Genomic DNA, 21,793 nt, shown 5'->3' on the forward strand with positions numbered 1-21,793 from the left:
TTTTTTACATACATCTGTTTTCGAGCTACAATGGATGAAGTAAATGAAATTAAAAACAGCATATGTAGGTAACTTATAATTTAAAAATGCACGAAATTATGAAAAAATTAAATATATGAACAATATATTCCGTTAATAGTTTTGAGTAACCGTGTTACATCAAGGCTATTATATTTATACTACTGACTAAAAATGAGATCGCTTATTTTAAGCCGGTAAGACAATTGTAAAGCTACGGACTTACCACACTAAAACTAGAGATTTTATTTCTCGGTAGGCACAGCATATAGTCCAGTATAGTTTTACTCTAAACCAGACAGCATGTAAAGAAATATCTTGTTTTCATAAATTGTTCTATTCTATGTTCTTACCAAGACTGTTTTTATCTAGGAAGCTTCTTCACTGTGTCGTTCACCCGAACTGCTTGTTTCTCTTTGTTTTGTGGAATCTCTAGCAGATAATGAAGCCCTTGTTGTTGAAGGAGCTCTCTGTGTAGACGAATCAACGGTAAATTTAACTTCTAAAAGTTATATATATATATATTAATTTCGTAATACTGAATTTCTAGAGCGTTACAAAATTTGCTGCCATTTTTATTTCCGAATTAAGGTGCTCTGTATCAAATAAATTAATATTTATAAATCAAGACTACGTTAACAGCTTAACAAAACATTTTTCGTATAGCAAAGCCACATCGGGCTATCTGCTGAGTCCATTCTTGGTGGAATGATTTGAAACTTGGTGGCGTTATACCTTGGTGTAATACAATTAGATGTATTTTTCATATATTTTTTTATTTATACATTTTAGGACTTTATAGGGTCAAAGGTCAAAGAGTTTAAAAGTGTATATTTTGTTCCCATGCGGCTATATTTACAGCAATCAAGCTGAAAACTGAGACAAACATAAATTTTTACGCACCCAACGCATTACTTAAAAAAGTTGAATATACCCATTCTGAGTATTTTGGGGTTTAGTAGTTATAGGAGATCAAGATGCAACAAAACATATTTTTCGGGGTTTTGGTCCATGTCCTGGCTAAATTCCGACAAACGTACGCGGGATTTAGTACAAAAATGTTTTTTGTAAGTTCCAAACAAACAATAGACTGCATAATAAATAAAACTAATTAGCGTCATACATTACACGATCAGTTGTTTAATTCATTAGTCTTTTAGTATTTTTCATGGGATAAAAGTAACTGTTCACAATTACTTTCTTAGTAAACAGTTGTACATCTGAAAATTGTTTGATGATCCTAAGGCAAAACATTTTGACCAAAGACAGTGATTTCGCCTTCAAGAAAAAAAAAAAAAAAACAATTAAGTAAATATTAAAATAATATAGGATCACTTTAAGTTGTATACCACCCATATTAATCTACGTGGTTTATCTACCTTGTCATGCATAATAGCTTTGAGTTATTACGTTTTGAAATCTAAAGAACACAGTATAATTCTTAAAGGCAAGTACGTATATTAAACTGCGTATGAAGGTCATATTTCTTGAGCTATGACTTGGTATTTCAGAAATATTTAGTATAACTTACGTAAAAAAGAGTATTTTTTTGTAAGAATAGGACATAATGGCCTGAATAAAGTGCGAGAGCTTCAGTTATTTGGAAGAATACTAAGATGTAGAAAGTTTGAAGCTGGTACAGTCGACAGTTCTTATCCCATTAATGTATCTTTATCTTTCTTATTCACGACAATCATGAAAAAAATGAATAAAAATGAGATATCCTTTTATTCTTAACAACCACTACTGATAATCACTGGTATGTAATCCTAAGCCCTGGCTTTCTACCACTACTGATAATCACTGGCATGTAATCCTAAGCCCTGACTTTCTACCACTACTGATAATCACTGGTATGTAATCCTAAGCCCCGACTTTCTACCACTACTGATAATCACTGGTATGTAATTCTAAGCCCTGACTTTCTACCACTACTGATAATCACTGGCATGTAATCCTAAGCCCTGACTTCAACTGACGAGCTGGTAATGAAGTATATTGCGATTTCTGCTTTAAGTTTTTAACTAGATTAAATTATGATACAGATATATTTATTGTGTTTTCTTTAATTGTACCGAAGTCAATAATCATAGTTTGACCTCAGTAGTCATGATTAAACTGTCATTTTTAAGTTTATTAAAAAAACTGGAATTGCATTTAGTGCAAACTATCATATAATTTTGTAATTTTTACAGAATTTAAATATAGCTGTACTTCATCCAACATGACAGTGTGTTTCCGCTTGTCACGTGCTAGAAAGTGATAAAGCTTTCGACAGTTGATTTTCTTTTCACTTTTTGTGATAATATTTTAGAATAAGCCTCTCAAAACTGACTTTATGACCTTTCCGTAGATTTAATAAATCTATGTGAATTATCTTGTTTGCAGTTTAAATGGATTTTTTTCTATTTTAGTTACAATGAATCGTTGTACCATTGTGTTAATTTTGGAGATAAGCTATGTAACTATTTCCGGAGTGCGGTTGGTAGTCAGTAGTTTTGTAGCATAATTTTCTGAAACTACTTCTTCTCTTTCTTAATCAATACGTTTCAACATTGCATCCATTTCTTTCTGCAGACTGCTAAACGTTTGTGCATTTCATGCTTTCATAATCAGAATTTAGCCTGTCATGGCCAGGTGGGTTAAAGCGTTCGACTCGTAATCCGAGGGTCGCGGGTTTGAATCCCAGTCGTACCAAACATGCTCGCCCTTTCAGCCGTGGGGAAATTATAATGTTACGGTCAATCCATTATTCGTTGGTAAAAGAGTAGCCCAAGAGTTGGCGGTGGGTGGTGATGACTAGCTGCCTTCCATCTAGTTCTACACTGCTAAATTAGAAACGAATAGCGCAGATAGCCCTCGAGTAGCTTTGTGCGAAATTCAAAAAACAAACAAACAAACAGAATCAGAAAGTAAGACAACACTGCTTTAGAAATCAGTGATGTCGAGAAAACCCACTTGTAGAGAAATATATATGCAAAAACGGCTCGTTTGGGTTGAGAAAATATTGCTTTAGAAAGTCAAGTTATTTAACTTTTCCATAAGGGATTAAATTTTAAGTAGCATTACACCAACAAATAATCACATCTCAACTGAATTTCAACAAGGTTGCCAGGAGTTTTAACCTGTTGTCTACTACACACAGTGATTATAACTAAGGAAAGTATGATTGGACAAACTACTTGTTGTTATAGAACTGTGACAATACTGACATTCATATGTTTTGTAAATTATATTGCAATCACTAAAGCTGGCACAGCGGAATGTCTGCAGACTTACAATGCTAGAAACCGGGTTTCGATATTAGTGGTGGGCAGAGCACAGATAGCTCATTGTGTAACTGTGTGCTTAACTTCGATTAAACAAGCAGATGAACGATCAATCACGTAAATAATTTTAATATATTGGCTGTTTAGTGTCTTGTATGAATTTGTTTTTTTATTTTGCACAAAGTTACACGAGTGCTATCTGTGCTTGCCGTTCCTAATTTAGCAGTGTAAAATTAGAAAGAAGGCAGCTAGTCATTACCACCCACGCCAATTCTTAGGCTACTTTTTGACCGTCGAGTTATAATGCTCCCAGAGCTGAAAAGGCGAGTAGAGTTGGTATGAGGGGGGTTTCGAACATGTGACTCTCAGATTGCGAGTTGAGGACCTTAACCACCTGGCCATCCCTGCCCCTATTGTGTATGAGAAAAATTAATTGTTAACTGTTATATAAAATGTTTTTGATTAATAAATGTACATGTGGGAATTATATCATGATCTAAATATACATGTGGGAACTATATCATGATTCTAATAAATTTTCTATTCTCCTCATAGTCATTACTGATATTTTCCTTAATAGATTTGCAAACGCATATTATAACTATTTTCTATGCATGTGTAATGTTTCTCAATTATCAGAGACGTTAGCAAATAGAAACGATACTAAAAAAAAACAACTTAGATTTAAAAATATCAACAAAAATTATAAGTAAAATAAACGTAATTAATATTTTAAGACTTGTTGGACGAAAAGACAGTTATTCTAACATGGCACTTGTAAACTCCTCCAATCCAACCCAAAACTAAAATATTCTATGGAACAACTGATGACATTTTAAGACTTTGTATTGATATTCTAGTAGCAATAGTATGTGTGCACGTCATTGTTCAATAGTTACTATTGGAAAAACTAGTGTTTCGGGTACAAAACGTTTTTGTCCGTGTTATTTTGTATTTTAATGCATAAAGTTTATAAAATATAAAGACATTGCTGTATATTTAAAGTAATTGCAGCAGTTATGTGACCTGCTTAGACTAATCATGTAAGAGATAATATACTTAGTGTTCTTAACAAATCTAGTGGCTTTGCAGGATGTCTCAAAGATTGCAAGGTTAAACCCAAGTACAAAAAACAATCGGCTTATCTAGAAAGAGGCACCAGATCTAATAACGCTTTCAAAATCTGGGTTTCAGGGACAAGTATTAAAATTCATTGATACTGCTCCCAAGACCCTACTCAACACGGTAACAGTACCGGTACTCCGAGTGTCTATAAACAAATAAAGAAATTTACACACTAAAATCACCGCTCTCTGAGAAAGGGTTCTGAGGGATGACAGATTATTTGCAAAAACAAAAAAGAGATATTTGAGGAAATACCCCTTTGCGTAAGGAAGGGATGGGTGTAGATAGTGCAAATGGTAGCGTCATTCATACCTCTCTTGCCCGGATTTCATTTTTGCATTGTTTAATGAAATTTATAAAGCTTCCCACACACATGTTACTTTCCTAAGTATATAAATTAAAACTCGTTAGATAATATCAGCGCTAGTAATTACAAAACTGTACGTTTAGGTTGTACTGTTTATACTTCCATTATTGTTATAATAATTAAAAACATTGGTACAGCAAAAATATTATGTTTCCATATATTAAAAACAGATATTCGGTTGCTTTATAATTAATAGATCTAGGTAATTAGTGATTAAGATAAGTATTTAATTGAAAAATTATATTTAGCCTTATATAACAGAACAAATTTCGAGAAGTTGTGCTTTGGCGTTGCTAAAATCTAATGAGAAGTTGTAGAAATGCATTTTATTAATGCTCTATGTTTTAAATATATTGTTTCACTTATGGATGTTATTGAGAAGCAGTTAAAGGAACATAATTTCGTAATTTTTTTTAAGCTGAAACTAAGGAAGCAAAATTTTGTGCAACGGAAAATTAATAAATGTAAATGTGTGGATTGGTGAGATCAGCAATACTTTAAAGAATCTTTATATTAAAAAACACTCAAAACTCGATTTTTAGTGTATCTATAAACTTATCTTTTAATTATTTTTTATGACGATTTCAAGTTTGCATTTGATGGCTTGAAAACAGTTTACGTACTTAGCACGAAAGTAATCGTGTGAGAAACAGAAAAGAAAAATCTAGAATTATCCCATGTAAAATCAATATTTTATTTTATATAAACAACATTTACTATCCGTATTCTCAAAATGTAATCTCGGATATAATTTTGATCATGTAGCATAATTTGCCGTAATTTCTTTAAGACTTTGTATATACCGCTTTTATTTACTTTCAACAGGGGTCGTCTCTGCGGGAAGCTGATTTCTGTCTAATGGATGCATACGATTTTACTAATCAGCCTTTTTGCCAATATGAAGATAGGTTTTTATTACGTGAACTAAACAAAGCCTTAGTATCCTTGAAGCAACCACAAAGTCAACGTCGACTCTCCCCTGTAGGTCAAAGTTCAAGTTCAAGTACTTGTCATGAATTTGGTAGTCCGGTTATAGAATCTGATATAGATGTGTCACTTTCATCTAGTCGACGATCTTCTGGTCAAAGTAGTGGGCTGACGGACTCCTCACATGGTTCTTCACGCCACCAGGTGTTTAATTTGAGGAAAAAATCGGATCCCGTTAGTTCGGAATTGGTATTTAAACGATCTTCTTTAAGAGGAAAACTTCCAAAGATCGATGCCAAACAATGTACCCCACCTTCTTCTGGACTGAAATCTATTGGGACATTAGAATATTCATATTCTGAAAAATATCGAATGGATAAGGACTCAAAATCTCCTATCAAAAAATGTGATCATCCTGAAAATAGTGACATAGAATTTAAATTAAATACGGACTTGGAAAATTTAAAAGCTCGTAATAAAAAATTTCCTCATGAAATTCAAATTACACGAGAAAAACAACTTCAAGATGTGTCTGTTAGTACTTTCCCTGAACGTAGAAGTTGCGGAAATATTGGATCATTGGCTATACGTCTTGTCAAACAGAATGAACAAAGAAAAACTTCAAACATGGAACCAGTAATCAGAAGTGACGAGAATACCACTACTAGCCTTACAAAAACAAATAGTCCTCAATGTACCTTAAAAAGTAACGATCTTAAAAAGAAAGAATTGGAAGTATTTAAACAAGAAAATGTTTCTCGGAGAATCAGAAGCACAGCGGTCGAGGAAATGCAACTAGTCCAAAGACACAGTGGGTCTGCATATAGTCATTGTTCCTTGCCTTCAGAGGAAATTACACGAGATAAAAATGTTCTCGAGAAATCAGATTTACGAGTAACAAAAACAGATAAAAATACAGTAAAAGTGACTAGTCAACTAATCCCTGTTGAAAAAAGAGACAGTTTTCCTTGTACGAAGGTTGTAGGCTCCCCTGAATCAACCAAAGTGAAGGATGTTTCTATTTCTGATAACCGTGGACAGCTTCTTCAAGAGAGTACGTCACCCGGAGGAATGTCTCAGAAGGATATTAGTGAGATTATAGATGCCCTTAGGAACAAAAACCCTTCCAGTGTGGATTCTACACCAAAACGTTACAGCGTAACCAGTGAAGTAGACCAAACAGTAACCATAAAACTTCCTAAGTCTACAGAAGTCACATCAACGTTTCCTGTGATCGGTGACATCTCGAATCACGAAAAAGTAAGATATTCAGCTGAATCGGGAAATTATTGGCGAATGAGTGATGAACCGTTACCATATCACAAACAAAAGAAACGATCCGAAAAAAAATCTGTTAAAAGTCCCAAGAATAAAGTAAAAACTCAGGAAGAGCAATCGAATATTTCTCTTTCTCTCCCAGTCTCACGAGGAACAAACCAAAACTTTTCTGCTGGTGATCGTCAATATCATATGCACGACGTGATCCAATCTTCCTTTCAAAGACCACTTAATTTTTCAGATCCTGAGGATATACTCTCGAAAGCAGCTCATGCAGCCCTGACAAAACGCCAATGCTCTCACAAGAGGGGTGGAAAGATCAGTATGGCGAATCCACGAGGATATCGGACTCAGGTTTCTGCAGACGAAGAATATTTTACTGCAGAAGAAAGCTTTGATGAAGGTATAATGTAGAAATTAGCTTTTGATCATACTTATATCTTTATTTGCATAACAAGTTTTAAAATAGATAGTTATACAGTAAAATAAATACAATCCAAAACACCTGTATTTTGACATAGAATATGTTTATGAAAAACAGTTTTATCAACATTTGGGTGACGACTATAACATTTGAATGTGTAATTAATGTATGTTTTCTTGGTGTACAACTAAAATATAATTTCTAATAAATAAAAAGAGCTACAAATAATGAATGTATTTTGTTCTTATTTTACTTTTTTCTCACGATATCTGGCAAGAAATTGTGTCTTTTATTAAAAATATTTGCAGTTGGAATAATAGTTGGTAAGGGTAGTAAATTCTGAAAGCTTGACTTAAAGAAACAGTTAAAATAAAGTGAAAGAAAACAAAACAGAATATTAAAAGTGTGTATTAGATATAAATAATAATGATAGAGAAAAATAAAGAAGTATGAAATAAATGCGAATATACATAAATATAAATGAGTAAAAACATACACAGATATAAATAAGCGTTAAATCTTGAAGCAAATTATATATCTATACAATGACTATTTAGTTTAATGGCGCATTTTTATGTCTCTCCTCTTTTGTTGTAGTTTTGTAAAATAATAGATGTATATATACATTTAAACGACTGAGGTTTTCAAATATTATTTTTATTGTTTATTTTTCTAATGCAAAGGACCAGTAATTTTAGGTGTTTCGACTAAATATTAAACTATAGTGACTACAGTTTTACTGAGAAAAATAAAAGTTAAATTTATTAAAAACAAATATCAAAACTATGCTATTATTATTTCTTCTATAAACTTCAATGTTCTTAACCACACTTAAATTCTGAAAAACAAAATCTTAGGATATAAATAAAGAATTATTGGATGTGAAATTATAGTCTGCATTTTTATTTGTCGTTGCTTAAATAATTAATTTATTGTTTGCTGTAGTGTCAATTTTGATAAAATTTGCCTTCTTTGATCTCAAGTAAGTTTTAAAGTTGGTTAGTATTAAACAATATAACTTGCTAATAAGTTTTTTATTTACATCTGTACTCATATTAACTATGGTATGTATACACAAGCTATTTTCGTGTTTTCAAGACTCTAGCCGTTTTTCTTACGCTCGACTACAGCATCAGGAGACCAACACGAAACCATTTCTGTCATATTGGTCTTCAAAAGATGGGGACGTTCGATTTTCCAGAGATGACTCTACTGGTTTTGTTTTAGATGGTAGTGAAGAAGATTTACTTCAAAACCTTAGTCAACACGAACGCTACGAGGACTTTCGAAAAAGAATACGTCGACGCCACCGAGGATTATCTCGTCGCAGTACACGTAGTTCTAGGTTAAGTTCAAGTGGAAGTAGCGATATGGAAGACATTTTGGAAGATCCAGATTTAGGCTTCTTTGCATTTTCGGCGTTACCAATTAGACCTTCTAGCTCAGAGCCATCTCTCTTAAAATTTGCCCTTACAGAATCAACAGTATTATTTCCAAAACTACAGATCCCACCGGATTCACTTAAATCATCCTCGAGAGGACGAAACTTAATCATGACAACAGGAGACGGTAACTTAAAGGCTTATTCTTATGATGGTGTGAATCCTTGTCTTCCAGTGCCTTACAAGGCTCGATTTAGACTCAGGAGGGGTTCCAACGAAGAATTGAGTAGAAAGGAGCGTTTTTACTCATCTAGTAAAGAAGACCTTTGGCGGTGGGCAACAGCAGATAGTGGAAGTGGAGAATCGTCTTTGCGGAGTTCTGAAGAAAATCTAGCTAGTGGTGAGGATGAATCAGCCGATTCGAGGCCTTCTAGTGTTTGTTCGTCCATTGAAAGTACTTCTTTTGAAGAGCAATATCTCGAAGATAAAGAAGCCGTAAGTTGAAAACTGTAAAGAATTTGTTTTCCACGAAACCTTTTGGATGGTTTTAATTAAAGTAAAAAAGGAATGAAATATTATTTTGTTTTTATTACTTTATATAACATAATACTTAAAATTAACAATATTTTCAGATGCCCTTTAAATAAAGCAACAGGTTAGAAACTCTCTTTATTTGTTTATTTGTTCATAGTTTTTGAACTCATAGAAGTTTGTGGTTTGTAATAAGCGCTAAGTTTAAAATTGGCGCCTCACAGGTGCCTCAAAGGTAGGTCCAAAGGATTACAACACTGGAATTCAATTTCGATACTTGCGGTGGATAGAGCACAGATAGCTTTTGTAAAGCTTTGAGCTCAACAACAACAAACAAAATAAAACTCTGCTGTATTCTTCAGCTTGGCAAAAATTTAGAGATTATTAAAGAAATAAAATCAGAGAGAATTAGGCGGAACACAAATATTTTATCAAGTGTTATAAGTATAGAATTACCTTGTCACATTCACAACTAATTTTTATTCATTTAAAGCATACATATTTCCATGAAAGTGTATAGAATACATTTTGTAAAATCTTTTTCATTGGAAATGAAATAATCCTAAAAAGAGCCTTGTGTTTGTTTATTTTGTTTGTTTGTTTGTTTGTTTGTTTGTTTTCTAATTTCACGCAAAACTACTCAAGGGCTATCTACGTTAGCTGCCCCTAATTTATCAATGAAAGACTAGAGAGAAGGCAGCTAGTCATCACCACCCACTGCCAACTCTTGAGCTACTCTTTTACCAATGAATAGTGAATTTGGCCATCACATTATAATGTCCTCATTGCTGAAAGGACGAGCATGTTTGGTGGGATGGGAATTCAAACCCACAGGTTTCTAGTTGAGTCACCTAATCATCATGTCATGCTAGGTCCGATTACGTAGACCTGCGATGGTTTTTATTGTCTTGAAACTTTTACAAGTTGTACAGTTCGCTGAATCCGAATACGATATTCATTTTTTTCTAGCGCTTACAGATTTTTTACTAAGCGCCATACGTAATTTTTCATAAGTGAATCATTTTAACTGAATTCGGATTTCATTTTGTTATGCTTAAAACATTAACTCTCACTGGCTATAAATTTCTGTAACTAAATCGATACACGAGAGTCTTACTGATAATTTTAGAATCTACGACAAACACACCGCTAGTATATAAACAGTTAACAGGCCGCATGACATGTCATTTCTGGATGGTATTTGTTTGTACGTGTACTTTGACATTATTATTTTTTCAATATTACTTATTCGTCGCGATGGCAACAAGAAGTTTTGTAAATAACCTAAACATATATATTTGTGGTAAGACTGTTGTAAATAAACAAAGGCGAACATTACAGAATTCGTCAAAAAACGTATTACAGGCGCTTTGGGCTAGATCTTGGTGCCCAAGAAAAATTATGGGCTGCACACAAAGTTTGCACCATTTATGTTGAAGAGTTGAAACAGTGTACGAAAAGTAAGAAAAAGTCTTTGCCTTTTGGAATTTAAATGGTCTGGCGTGAATTTATAAACCACGAATATAACTGCTATATTTGCTCATGTAATAAACACTCGAGTTGAAAAGGAAATTTCTTATCCGAACCTTTAATCTGCAGTAATACCTTTTGCTAATGGACTGACATATATGTACCTATTCCACCGGAGATTCTTGATACAATTTCATCTGATGTCAATATAAATGATGATAGAGAATGTTTTCAACTTGAAACGTTTAGTGAACCACATCTTTTCACATAAGGTGAGCTTAATGATTTAGTGAGAGATTTGGGCCTTTCAAAGGATTCTTCAGAGATTTTAGGGGTCCAGACCTCCGCTAAGAACTTACTTTCTCCAGGGGCATTATTTTACTGCTACAGAAATCGTGAGGAAGAGCTTATGCCATACTTTTTGCAAGAAGATTTGCTGTTTTTTGCAACAATGTTGCTGAATTAATACCAATGTTATGAGCTTCTGTCTATGAACCAAGTGAATGGCGATTGTTCATTGTTTCTTCCAAAAGAAGTCTAAAAGGTGTTCTTCTTCACAGCGGTAACATACATGCACCTGTTCCTATTGTTCATTCAGTTTACTTGAAGAAAACGTACAAACATCTTGGAATTTTTTCTTAAGAAAGTGTAATATAAAAAACATAGTTGGCTACTCTGTGAAACCTTAAAAGCCCTGTGTAGGTTTTTGGGTCAACAATACGGTTATGTATTGTTTTCATGTTTTTTGTGTAAATGGAACAGCAGAGCATGAAATCAGCACTGGATAAAGAAACAAAGTAAAAGTTTTCTTCCCGATTTATAAGAAAATTCGTACATGATAGAAAAAATTAATAATAGTTTTGAAACATGCGTAGCTGAATTATGAAAAGTCGATTATTAAAAGAAAAATATCTTTTATGAAGACTAAAGTCGCAAGTTTATGATGTCTTTTCACTTAAATATCGCTTGTAGCAGTATCAATAATCACATTAATTTTGTATTTAAACAGTAAAATGAAATTGAACAGACGTTTGATACAATTTATAAATATAGTTTAATAAATTTTATTCTTTCATAAAGAAATGTGTAGATAAAGGAAATAATTGAAAATATATGCATTTTCCTGTCCGGAGTATTGCTCATTTCTACTCACAATTTTAAAATTAATGCATTTTGTTCAAACTAATTTAACTAGACAATATAAGTTTTAATGGCAAATATATTTACAACTTAGTAACATGAACAATGCAGTTTATTTATGATTTGTTATGATTCGTATTAAAGAATGGAGTGTTTATTCCAAGTGAAATAGTTTATTATAAAACACATTTCATTAATCTAAATACTATAATAAACTCCTCAGTGGCAGAGTAGTATGTCTGCAGACTTATAACACTAGCAACCAGATTTCGATGCCTGTAGTGGTTAGAGCACACATACTCTTACGTGCAGATTTGCGCTTAATTACAAACAAAATTATATACTTAAGATGGGAGAGTTCATGAATAGTCCTTCTTTTCAGTTGCTCAGGCTATTGCTATTAATTTTAGGGTAAACTACACAATAGGCTATTGCACTCTTTCTATCGTGTGGAATCAAACCTAAATTAGCGTTGTAAGTTCTCAAGCCTACCAGAGAATCAGACTAATTGAAAATTTGTGTCTTGCTCAGATGCACAAAATACTTTTCAATGGAGCAATATTTACGAAACTTTTACGTCATATACAGTTGTAATCCATCAGACATATTATAATGACAAATTATTCTAAATTACACTAGCTGAAAAAAACCTCAAGTATTAACTGAATTTACTGCCCAGTTCCAAAGTTTTTACCTCAGTTGTTAAAAATATTTTTAGTGTGGTAGATACGATTTTTTCTTGGAAGACTAACTGATTTCTTAACGGATTTATTACTTTTTATTTCTAGATACCTATTTCCGCTACTTTTCTACTGAATTATTACCTTCTTAATTTCTGTTAATATCATTGTTTAATTAATAGACCAAGGAAAGTTGTTGTAACCGTAATAAGTTCCAAGTAATTGTATATGATCGCAATAAAATATAATTCAATTGTATTTATTTTTAGAACTTTCACGCAAATCTACGCTTGAGCTACCCGCGCAAAATCATCCTTAATTTGGAGTTATTTGACTACAGGGAATGCAGACAGTAGACGTCATCCGCCGCTAACTCTTGTATGACCAAAAAAATGGAACTTTATTTTCAATCTTTTAACGTAAATTTGCCTCCAGAGAATGAAGACTGTTTACACAACAATAGGGTGCGAATTATGAACTCCCATATTCACAGGCCTGCCATACTAACCACTAACCAAATCTGACCTGGAGAACAAAATCAACCAAGAGTTCCCAGGAGACTGGTTGAGTACTTGCTTGACTATTAAGATTACAGTTGTTTTCTTTTTCGTCTTTTTTTTGTGATTTTTCCATGACAAAAACGTTTCTTAGAATATGGTTATTCTATCTCTTTAAATATAGCCCTTATCAAGGTTCCTATTGCCAACAGCAGAAGGGGTCCGCCCAGCAGCAACTGGACTATGGGGGATAGGAAGAAAGGGAGGAGATCCCCAGTTAAAAATGATAATCCTTTGGCTGGCAGCGAGTAGAGGAGGATTACCTTCTCTGGTTGTATATACAGCTGGAGAACCACGGCTAGCTCAGGTTAGTTAAATATTATTTCTATAATAATTAAAGCACTACGTACATACACCCTTGTGCAAATTAATTGAAACAAATGGTCATTTTACAATATTTTCAGCATGGCGGCCGGTGTAGGCTCGCTGGACCCGCTGATTTCCTTTAATAATCATTTTTTTTTTCACACAGACGGCGTAATTAGCTATGTTTTGCAGTACGATCGATCTATTTCTGGGATATATGACGAAATTTTGAGAAATATTACGTCATTTGAAATTGCGTTAGAAGGGCAAGGAGACCAGTCAAAAAAAACTTCTTACCAACTCAATGAAGAAAAAACGGTATCAATGAGGTCTGAAATACAAGAACTGGACGCAAGAACAATGGAGGAAAGTGTTATTCAGTGATGAGACTCATTTCTTCGTATAGGGTAAAAGAAGTCTGCATGTTCGCAGATCTCCAGGTGAGAAACTTCGAAAATCTCACATCAATTAGTTCGTAAAACATCCCTTGAAGAAGATGTTTTGGGGCTTTTTCAGCTACTATGGCGTCTGAGACTTATATATCGTAGAAGGTGTGTTGCGAGGACCACAGTACATCGAAGTTTTGCAGAGAAGAGTCGTTCCAGAATTGAAAAAGAGATTTCCAGATGGATCTGGCATTTTTCAGCAAGATCTGGCTCCGTACCACACATTGAAACTTGTGAAGAATTTTATGACTACAACGCGAATAAAGGTGCTGGACTAGACCGGAAACTCTCCGGACTTAAATCCTATTGAAAATCTTTGGGCGATTTGTAAAGAAAGACTTTGGGGGAAAAGACTGTACTACGAAAGATAAGCTAATTGAGTCCATAATTGAGGTGTGTTACCGCAATCCAAAAATTAGTAAAGATTGCAGTCAACTCGTGGACTCGATGCCAAAGCGGATTAATGATCTTCTGAAAAATAAAGACGATCATGTCATGTATTAATTTGTGAGTAATATTTGGATTCTCAGAAATAAAACGCAAAAAATCGAAAAAATCGTAATTTTCCATCTTGTTTCAATTAGTTTGCACGAAGGTGTAAGTATTTATTATGTTTGCTTGTTTTTGAATTTCGCGTAAAGCTACACGAAGGCTCTCTGCGCTAACCGTCCCTAATTTAGTTGTGTAAGACAGGAAGGAAGGCAGTTAGTTACCACTACCCACCGCCAACTCTTAGGCTACTTTTCTACCAACAAATAGAGGGATTGAACGTCACCTTATAACGCCTCCACGGCAGAAAGGGTTAACATGTTTATGGAACGAGGATTCGAACCCACGACTTTATTTATTACGGCTTTATGGATAATGCAATTTTAAACGTAGCCCATTTTACTCAAAGGCGTGACAAATAATCCAAAGAAACGCATTGTAATGCTTTATTCTCCTTGTTTTATAGTTAAGAATGTACAAGATTAACATGAGGGAAAAAATTATAGCATCCAATATTTCAAGTTCTGTTTCAATGAACAAATGATAATATTTATAGCAGTCATAATTCAACAGTTTTGATAGTAATTTTGACCAGTTAGTTTAGTTTGTTGTTTTTTTAATTCGCGCAAAGCTACTCGAGGGCTATCTGTGCTAGCCGTCCCTAATTTATCAGTGCAAGACTAGAGGGAAATCAGCTAGTCATCACCGCCCACCGCCAACTCTTGGGCTACTTTTTTACCAACGAATAGTGGGATTGACCGTCACATTATAAGGCCCCCACGACTGAATAGGCGAACATATTTGGTGCGACCGGGATTCGAACCCGCGACCCTCGGATTACGAGTCGAACCCCTTAACCCACCTGGCCATGCCGAGCCGTTCCCCTAAGAACCTTGTATTATCAACGACTTTTTCTGTATGATCTGAGTTCCGGTTAAATTCGTAGGTTTAGTTAAACTGATTTCACTGAACAACTAATATTTTACGGTCAGGATAGTTTACTCTCTTTTTCTTACAGATTGCCCAAGTGTATAGATTAGCTCAGCAGCGAAGATGGAGTGTCGGAGACGTTGCATGTGAACTCTTAAGGTACTGCAGAAATCGCTTATCTACTTTTTATAAGGCACAAAATCCAGAGAGAACAACCATGGAATTAGAATCTTCATTATTTCAACAACTTTTAGGGGAAGACTCTTTTAGGAGCGAAGACTCACTGGATTAACAAGAGAATATAAAATATTATAAATAACCATGCATCTTATTTCATAGATAGCATCTTTAAGAAAGGAAAGGCCTTGAAAATTCATCTTTATGAAATAGATAAAATTAAATAGTAAGTGTTTTCTTTATTATATAGTAAGGAATATTAAAAAAAGAAAGGGAGAGCCCGAAATCGAATAGAATGATATTGTTCTACGTTTATGAACATATTTATTTAAGTTGAAAGCCATAGAAACTGATGTTATCTCACATTATTGAAAATAAGGAACAGACTGACAGCTACTTTTATTTAATGTGCCTCAGACGCTTTATTATACATGTGTATAATTATACTATTATTATACTATTTATTATACTATTCAGAACTGGTGGAAGGTGTATTAACAGAACATTACACCGTATGAAAAATGTATCACAAAATGTAGGATTTTTACTGGATACGTGCAGTATGATTGTTACTAAACATAATGCTGTTCTTTTATAAAAATCGTGACAATTTTTATAGAAACGTTTAAAGTTAAATTTACTATCATGTTGGATTCTAATAAAGAGATTTGTTGTCTGTTTGTAGTTAAACACAAGGCTACACAATGGGCTATCGGTGCGTTATCCAACACGGTATTGACACCCAGTATCTAGCGTTGTAAGTCAACAAACATACCACAGTGCTACTAGGGGGCTTTTAACAAGATATGTAAATGATATTCTCTGTGAAAAGTATGTTTATACGTGATTTTCTGCGTAATCTTTATTACGTATCAAAAAAGTCACACTTAAACCAAACGAAATTTCAAACAACAAAATTGATTGATTGGTTACTTGAAATTAAGCACAAAGCTACACGGATATCGAAACCCGATTTCTAGAAGTGTGAGTCCACAGACATACTGCTGTACCATTGGGAGGCGAAACCACAAAAACATAAATAAAAATACTTATTAATTAACATGATTTATGTTAATAGGAATAAAATATGTCATTTTCAATTATCTTAAGAATAAATTTCGTGCCTTATTTTTTCTCATCCTGTCGCGTTTTTAACTTTCTAAATCTGCCGTGCTCCAATACTTTAAAGAGTGAATCAGAACAGGACTCAAACATTAATTAGTCGCGGCTGAGTGACTCATACAACGAGTCTGAGTCTTTTGTTGTTGTTCTTTCAAGTACAAACTTTTAGCTCATAACTCTGTCATTTCTTGACTGGTATGAGATCTAAATATAGTTTTGGACTCAGGAAATCAAGTCCTTTCGATTGTTGTATTTGACCACGCTCAAGGTCTTGTAAATTAATTTACTATAATTTTGCCAAAATAATCTTAATTTGAGGGAAGACTGGTATAGATCCTGGTGAGTAATAAACTTGAATACTGTATACACACGCCCCTTGCTTGGTATTCTGATGCACAAAAATATAGCTAATAAAAAAGAGAAACAAAGATATCACACGTTAATTTAATGCTGTCTAAAATAATTTCATGTGCCGCAGGTATTGAGGGTTCCCTCTTGTCTAAAATTATTTTAGGTGTGAGTGTTTTTCTTATAGCAAAGCCACAGTGGGCTATCTACTGTGTCCTCTGAAGGGAATCGAATCTCTGATTTTAAAGTTGTAAATTCCAAAGACTTACCGCTGTCCCAGCGGGGGACAATTATTATAGGATAGCTAAATAGTTGTCCGACCGAGTCCGTGTCGAGAGAGTTACCTCAGCTGTCTATTACAAGAAAAGGCTTTGATTAAACAGTAGTGTGAATGTTAAGGAAATTCGTTTATTTCAAAATGGTTTGTGAAGAAAACATGTTATAATCGAAAGGCTAAACTTTTGTACTTTTATACTGAAAAAAAATATTAATAATAAACGCCTTTAGAAGAATTTACTCTTGTGAAATATTCTAAAAAGCCAAAGAAGATCTTAAATACTTAAAAATAAAACATCAATATATATGTATATCTAATCACAACGTTTCGTTGTACCAGCTTTGACAAAATTAAATGTCAGGATTAACAATGGATCTTTTGATGACTGGTCACACTTATCATTCTTTAGAAAATCTTTTATTCATCACGAACATTGAAATGTAATAAGGAGAAATCTACTCAGAACACAAAATGATGTCTTATTTCGATTTATATTTAATGTTTAATCATTTCATTGTTTAAGCATTTTATTAGTGAAGAGTTTTAATTTAATTATTGCAAATTTTGATACATTTTTACTGCGTTATATAAAAAGACTCGGGAGTTTCGTAATAATCGTTGTTATGAAAAAAATTAGGTCAAACTTATTTATTCATGTGATACAAGAGGCCGTTGTAAGAGTTACAGTCTCCTAAACAATGCACATACATGTATAAGGCACTACGTATTATTATCTTTGAGTGTGTTTTGTCAAACACAAAATGATTTGAAGAATATTTCTTAAATGTGTTTTCCCAGAGAGAGAAAATCAGCTTGAGAAAAAAACGATGTTTAATAAATGTTTCAAATTATTTTTAATAATAATTTAATGAGCAGATCCACTGTTTTAAGGTTAATAGTCATACCATGATAGCATTTTTTTTGTAATTTATATGTGCCTTTTAGTTGTAAATTGAATGATACATGAGATGATTTCACTCTAATGACCTTTTCATATTTTATCTTATACTAATATGAGAATTAGGTACAACCTAGAGTTGTTTTACCTTTAATAATTTTTTTTGTTTTATAGATAAACTAATTGAAATTTAATATATAATTTTAATATGTTAATAGAATTTAGGCTCCAGGGGCGTAGGTCCTGGGGGGGATGGAGTGTATACATCCCCTCCTTCATTTTAGGTGAGAGGTATGGTGCATACAATCATCCCCCCTACAGTTTGGTCTGTTGAATTGTTTTATTTCATCACAGGCCTACAAATTGTGTGTTTGTTCTTGTGATTCTCGTGTTCTTACCAATCGAAATACATAATTAGGCCTAGGTGTAGGCTTTTTCAGTAGCCGAAATGTACATCTTTTATAAAGGCGTGCTTCTAAGCTTTTCGATCTAAGCGATAGTTCGTAAGTATCAATCAATAGGCCTAAGAATACATGCAAGTATCGTAGCAACAAGATTACTCTGTGACTGCATGTTTACAGCTTTCAGGTTCACGTAATCAGAGATTACCAATTTGCAAATTGAACAGTCCACAAAAATCATCCTCCCATCGGGTGTAAAACATCTACGCTCCTGAATTTAGCACTGTGGTTTTATCATTGTTAATTGTTGTTTTTTTATCTAAAAGAAAAATTTATGTATTGCATGTATCGTTAAACACAATTCTATAAGTCTTCCATGTCCTGAAAGTTTAGAAAGATTTTAATGGTAAACCTTCTATAACAATCACTTCTTCGATCTTTTTATCAAATTTTTATAAATGTTATTTTCGAAAAACAATGCACCAAGTATTACGCAACTAAACAAAAGAAATCAGATAAAAGGAGATTATTTTGTACAATAAGTTAAAATGATTGGTGTCATAAAGTGTCATGTTTAAATATAAGATAAAATATAATTAATGTTTTATATTATTCTTCATAAAAATAAGAAGAAAAAACAATGTTTATTTTCATAGATCTAGAAAGTACATTGTGGAGTATTTAACAAAATTAGCAAACTTGTAGAATTTAATATTGTAAACGTTTTAACTTATAGTTGTTATAAAAATATTTTATTTTCTGTCTACCATGTTGGATAAGAGCACTGTTTTTATCGTTACACTATATATTTTAAGAAAGTACTTTGAGGATAGTTTCAAACATATATCAGAATTACTTGATTATGTATACCTTCGATTGTAAGTGCTGTACAACTATGGAATCTTTCTATTAAAGACATGCAGAAGAACCACGATTAGGTCTTTTGTGTTTACAGTTATTTTTATCAAAGTAGTCTAACATAAAGAATTAAAAAAAAATACTAAATTCAGAATTTCTAGTATGTATTAATTTCTTGTGTAGATTTATAGAGAATAATTTCAAATTATGTGATAAGCAGAATAAAATAACATCACTTTTTGTTTTCCCTGCTTTTATTCAGTTCTACTGTACTTGTTTTAACCTGTTCAATTATAATTGGAGGAATAAGATTGGCTCATATTTGTAAATTTATAAGTTGAGATTTACACCATGTAATTAACAAACATAATGATGGAAGGAACGGTATAATCTAATTGACAGTAAGTTATAGCGGGTTGAAGAATTTGTTTGTTTATTTTTTAATTTTCCGCAAAGCTACACGAGGACTATCTGCGCTAACTGTCCATTATTTAGCAGTATAAAACGAAAGGGAAGACAACTAGTCACCACCACCCACCGCCAACTCTTGGGCTACTCTTTTTACCAACGAATAGTGGAATTGACTGTAACATTATAACGCCTCCATGGCTGAAAGGACAGGCATGTTTGGTATGACCGGGATTCGAACACTCAACTCTCAGATTATGAGTTGAGCACCCTAACCACCTGGCCATGTCGGGTCAGGTTTGAAGAATGAAAGCCGATTCACTTCAATGTAGAAATCCAAATATTAGGAAAGACAGTTTAAGGTGTGAAAATATCAGTTTGAATTGTGCATACTATTGTATTTGACTTGAAATCAAACTGATAATTTGGCTGATTTTTTTTCATTATTTTAAGACGTAAATACTGCAAATTTACAAACCTCTACTAATCCAGCGATAGACGAAAGTGCAATTTACAGCACGAAGACGAAGGCAAGACTCTTTTTGCCCATAAATAAACTGTATACAGAGCAAATAAAGATTAATAAAAACAAAAATATTCAATTAAATACGTCAGTTCTCTGACAAAAGAAATGTTTTTTTCTAATAGCACAAGAAAAAAACAACAACAACAAAATTCTATGCTACTAGAAAAAATGCAACTGTTACTGAGTAATTTGATGATTCTGGTTTAAAAAAATCATGTTAAAAATTACTGATCCCTCTAGTTTTCGAATTATGATAGATTTATTCAAATTCGCTCTTAGTGGCACAGCGGTATGTCTGAGGACTCAAACTGCTAAAAGCCGTGTTTCGATACTCGTAGTGGACAGAGCATAGATAGCCCATTGTGTAGCTTTGTGCTTAATTTCAAACAATCAAACAATTATTCAAATTCTTCTTATATATCGTGAGAATAACATCTTTTTTTCTATAATAACTTTATCTATCGATTGAAAAATGATTTTAAAAATATTAAAAAACAATAGATAATAGCAATACTAGTTTTAGAAAACCAGTAAGTATAGTAAGATAATATACTGAAAATATATTATTCACCCTACGTTCAAAACATTCATCGTGATTTTAATTTGTATTTTTTATTACAAAATGTCTATCGCCATTCTATTGTAGGAATACCTGGGTGAAAGCGACCACCACATTCATCGCTCACTGTACCTAAATCATTTGGAAAGTAGTCTAAATGGGATTGTAAAAAGTACATCTTTAATAACATCCTAGACACTATTTTCCTGTAGTTCTGGTGTATCATCATTCATCACAAAATTGTTTTTATTTTTGTTCTTTCCTAAAAAATAATTATGACAACCTGTTGGAACGAGTTTCAGAGCAACAAGTTCTTTTTTATTGAGTACCATTTCAATAATATTATCCATCAACACTTCCCAAATCTGTAATATACTGATTTTTGGAAACTTGTCAGACACATATCTGAAACAATTGCTACCTCTGTTTATTGCTTTAACAATTACTTCATGAGTCCCAGTTTAATATGAAATGGAGACAGAAACACATTTTGAGGATTCACTGAAGGTTGATATTTGATATTCTGTTTCCCTGGAATGTAATTCTCTCTTGCTGGCAATTCCTTCTTTTTGAGGTAATTTTTATTTTCTCAGGTGTCCCAAAGACACAAAAGCAACATGTTTGGTATTCCCTTTCTGCAAACCTAGAAGGAGTACAATAAACCTTTAGGTCACCAAATATGTTACATTTATAGTAATAATATTTGATAACCTAAAATATAATATGTTCGCTTTAATAAAGTTTCTTTCGTGTCTACAGCATAAGGAATAGTAATTGACGGCTTAGTGTTTCCATTGTGCAAAAGTACAACTTTCAGTCTAATTTTAGAAGATGCAATAAAAATTCTCCATTCTTGACGATGATGTTTAACACCTAATCC

At 33.1% G+C, this 21,793-nt stretch overlaps 1 protein-coding gene across 9 annotated transcripts in view; it reads left to right on the top strand.

Moving 5' to 3' along the window:
- Nucleotides 1–21,793, top strand: part of LOC143239905 (uncharacterized) — a 73,275-nt gene that overhangs the window by 44,344 nt on the left and 7,138 nt on the right. For 6 of the 9 annotated variants that reach the window (XM_076481530.1, XM_076481528.1, XM_076481531.1 and 3 more), the window contains 5 exons: nucleotides 391–507; nucleotides 5,605–7,387; nucleotides 8,507–9,285; nucleotides 13,293–13,475; nucleotides 15,428–19,496. In XM_076481530.1, coding sequence (XP_076337645.1) covers nucleotides 391–507; nucleotides 5,605–7,387; nucleotides 8,507–9,285; nucleotides 13,293–13,475; nucleotides 15,428–15,631 — 3,066 coding nt within the window. In that variant the 3' untranslated portion in view covers nucleotides 15,632–19,496. Of the gene's footprint in view, nucleotides 1–390; nucleotides 508–5,604; nucleotides 7,388–8,506; nucleotides 9,286–12,880; nucleotides 13,191–13,292; nucleotides 13,476–15,427; nucleotides 19,497–21,793 lie in introns of those variants that run through there. The other 3 variants (XR_013021436.1, XM_076481533.1, XM_076481534.1) reach the window with 3 other exon arrangements.

This window comes from Tachypleus tridentatus, chromosome 13 (assembly GCF_004210375.1).
Source record: "Tachypleus tridentatus isolate NWPU-2018 chromosome 13, ASM421037v1, whole genome shotgun sequence".
NCBI classification, from domain to species: domain Eukaryota; kingdom Metazoa; phylum Arthropoda; class Merostomata; order Xiphosura; family Limulidae; genus Tachypleus; species Tachypleus tridentatus.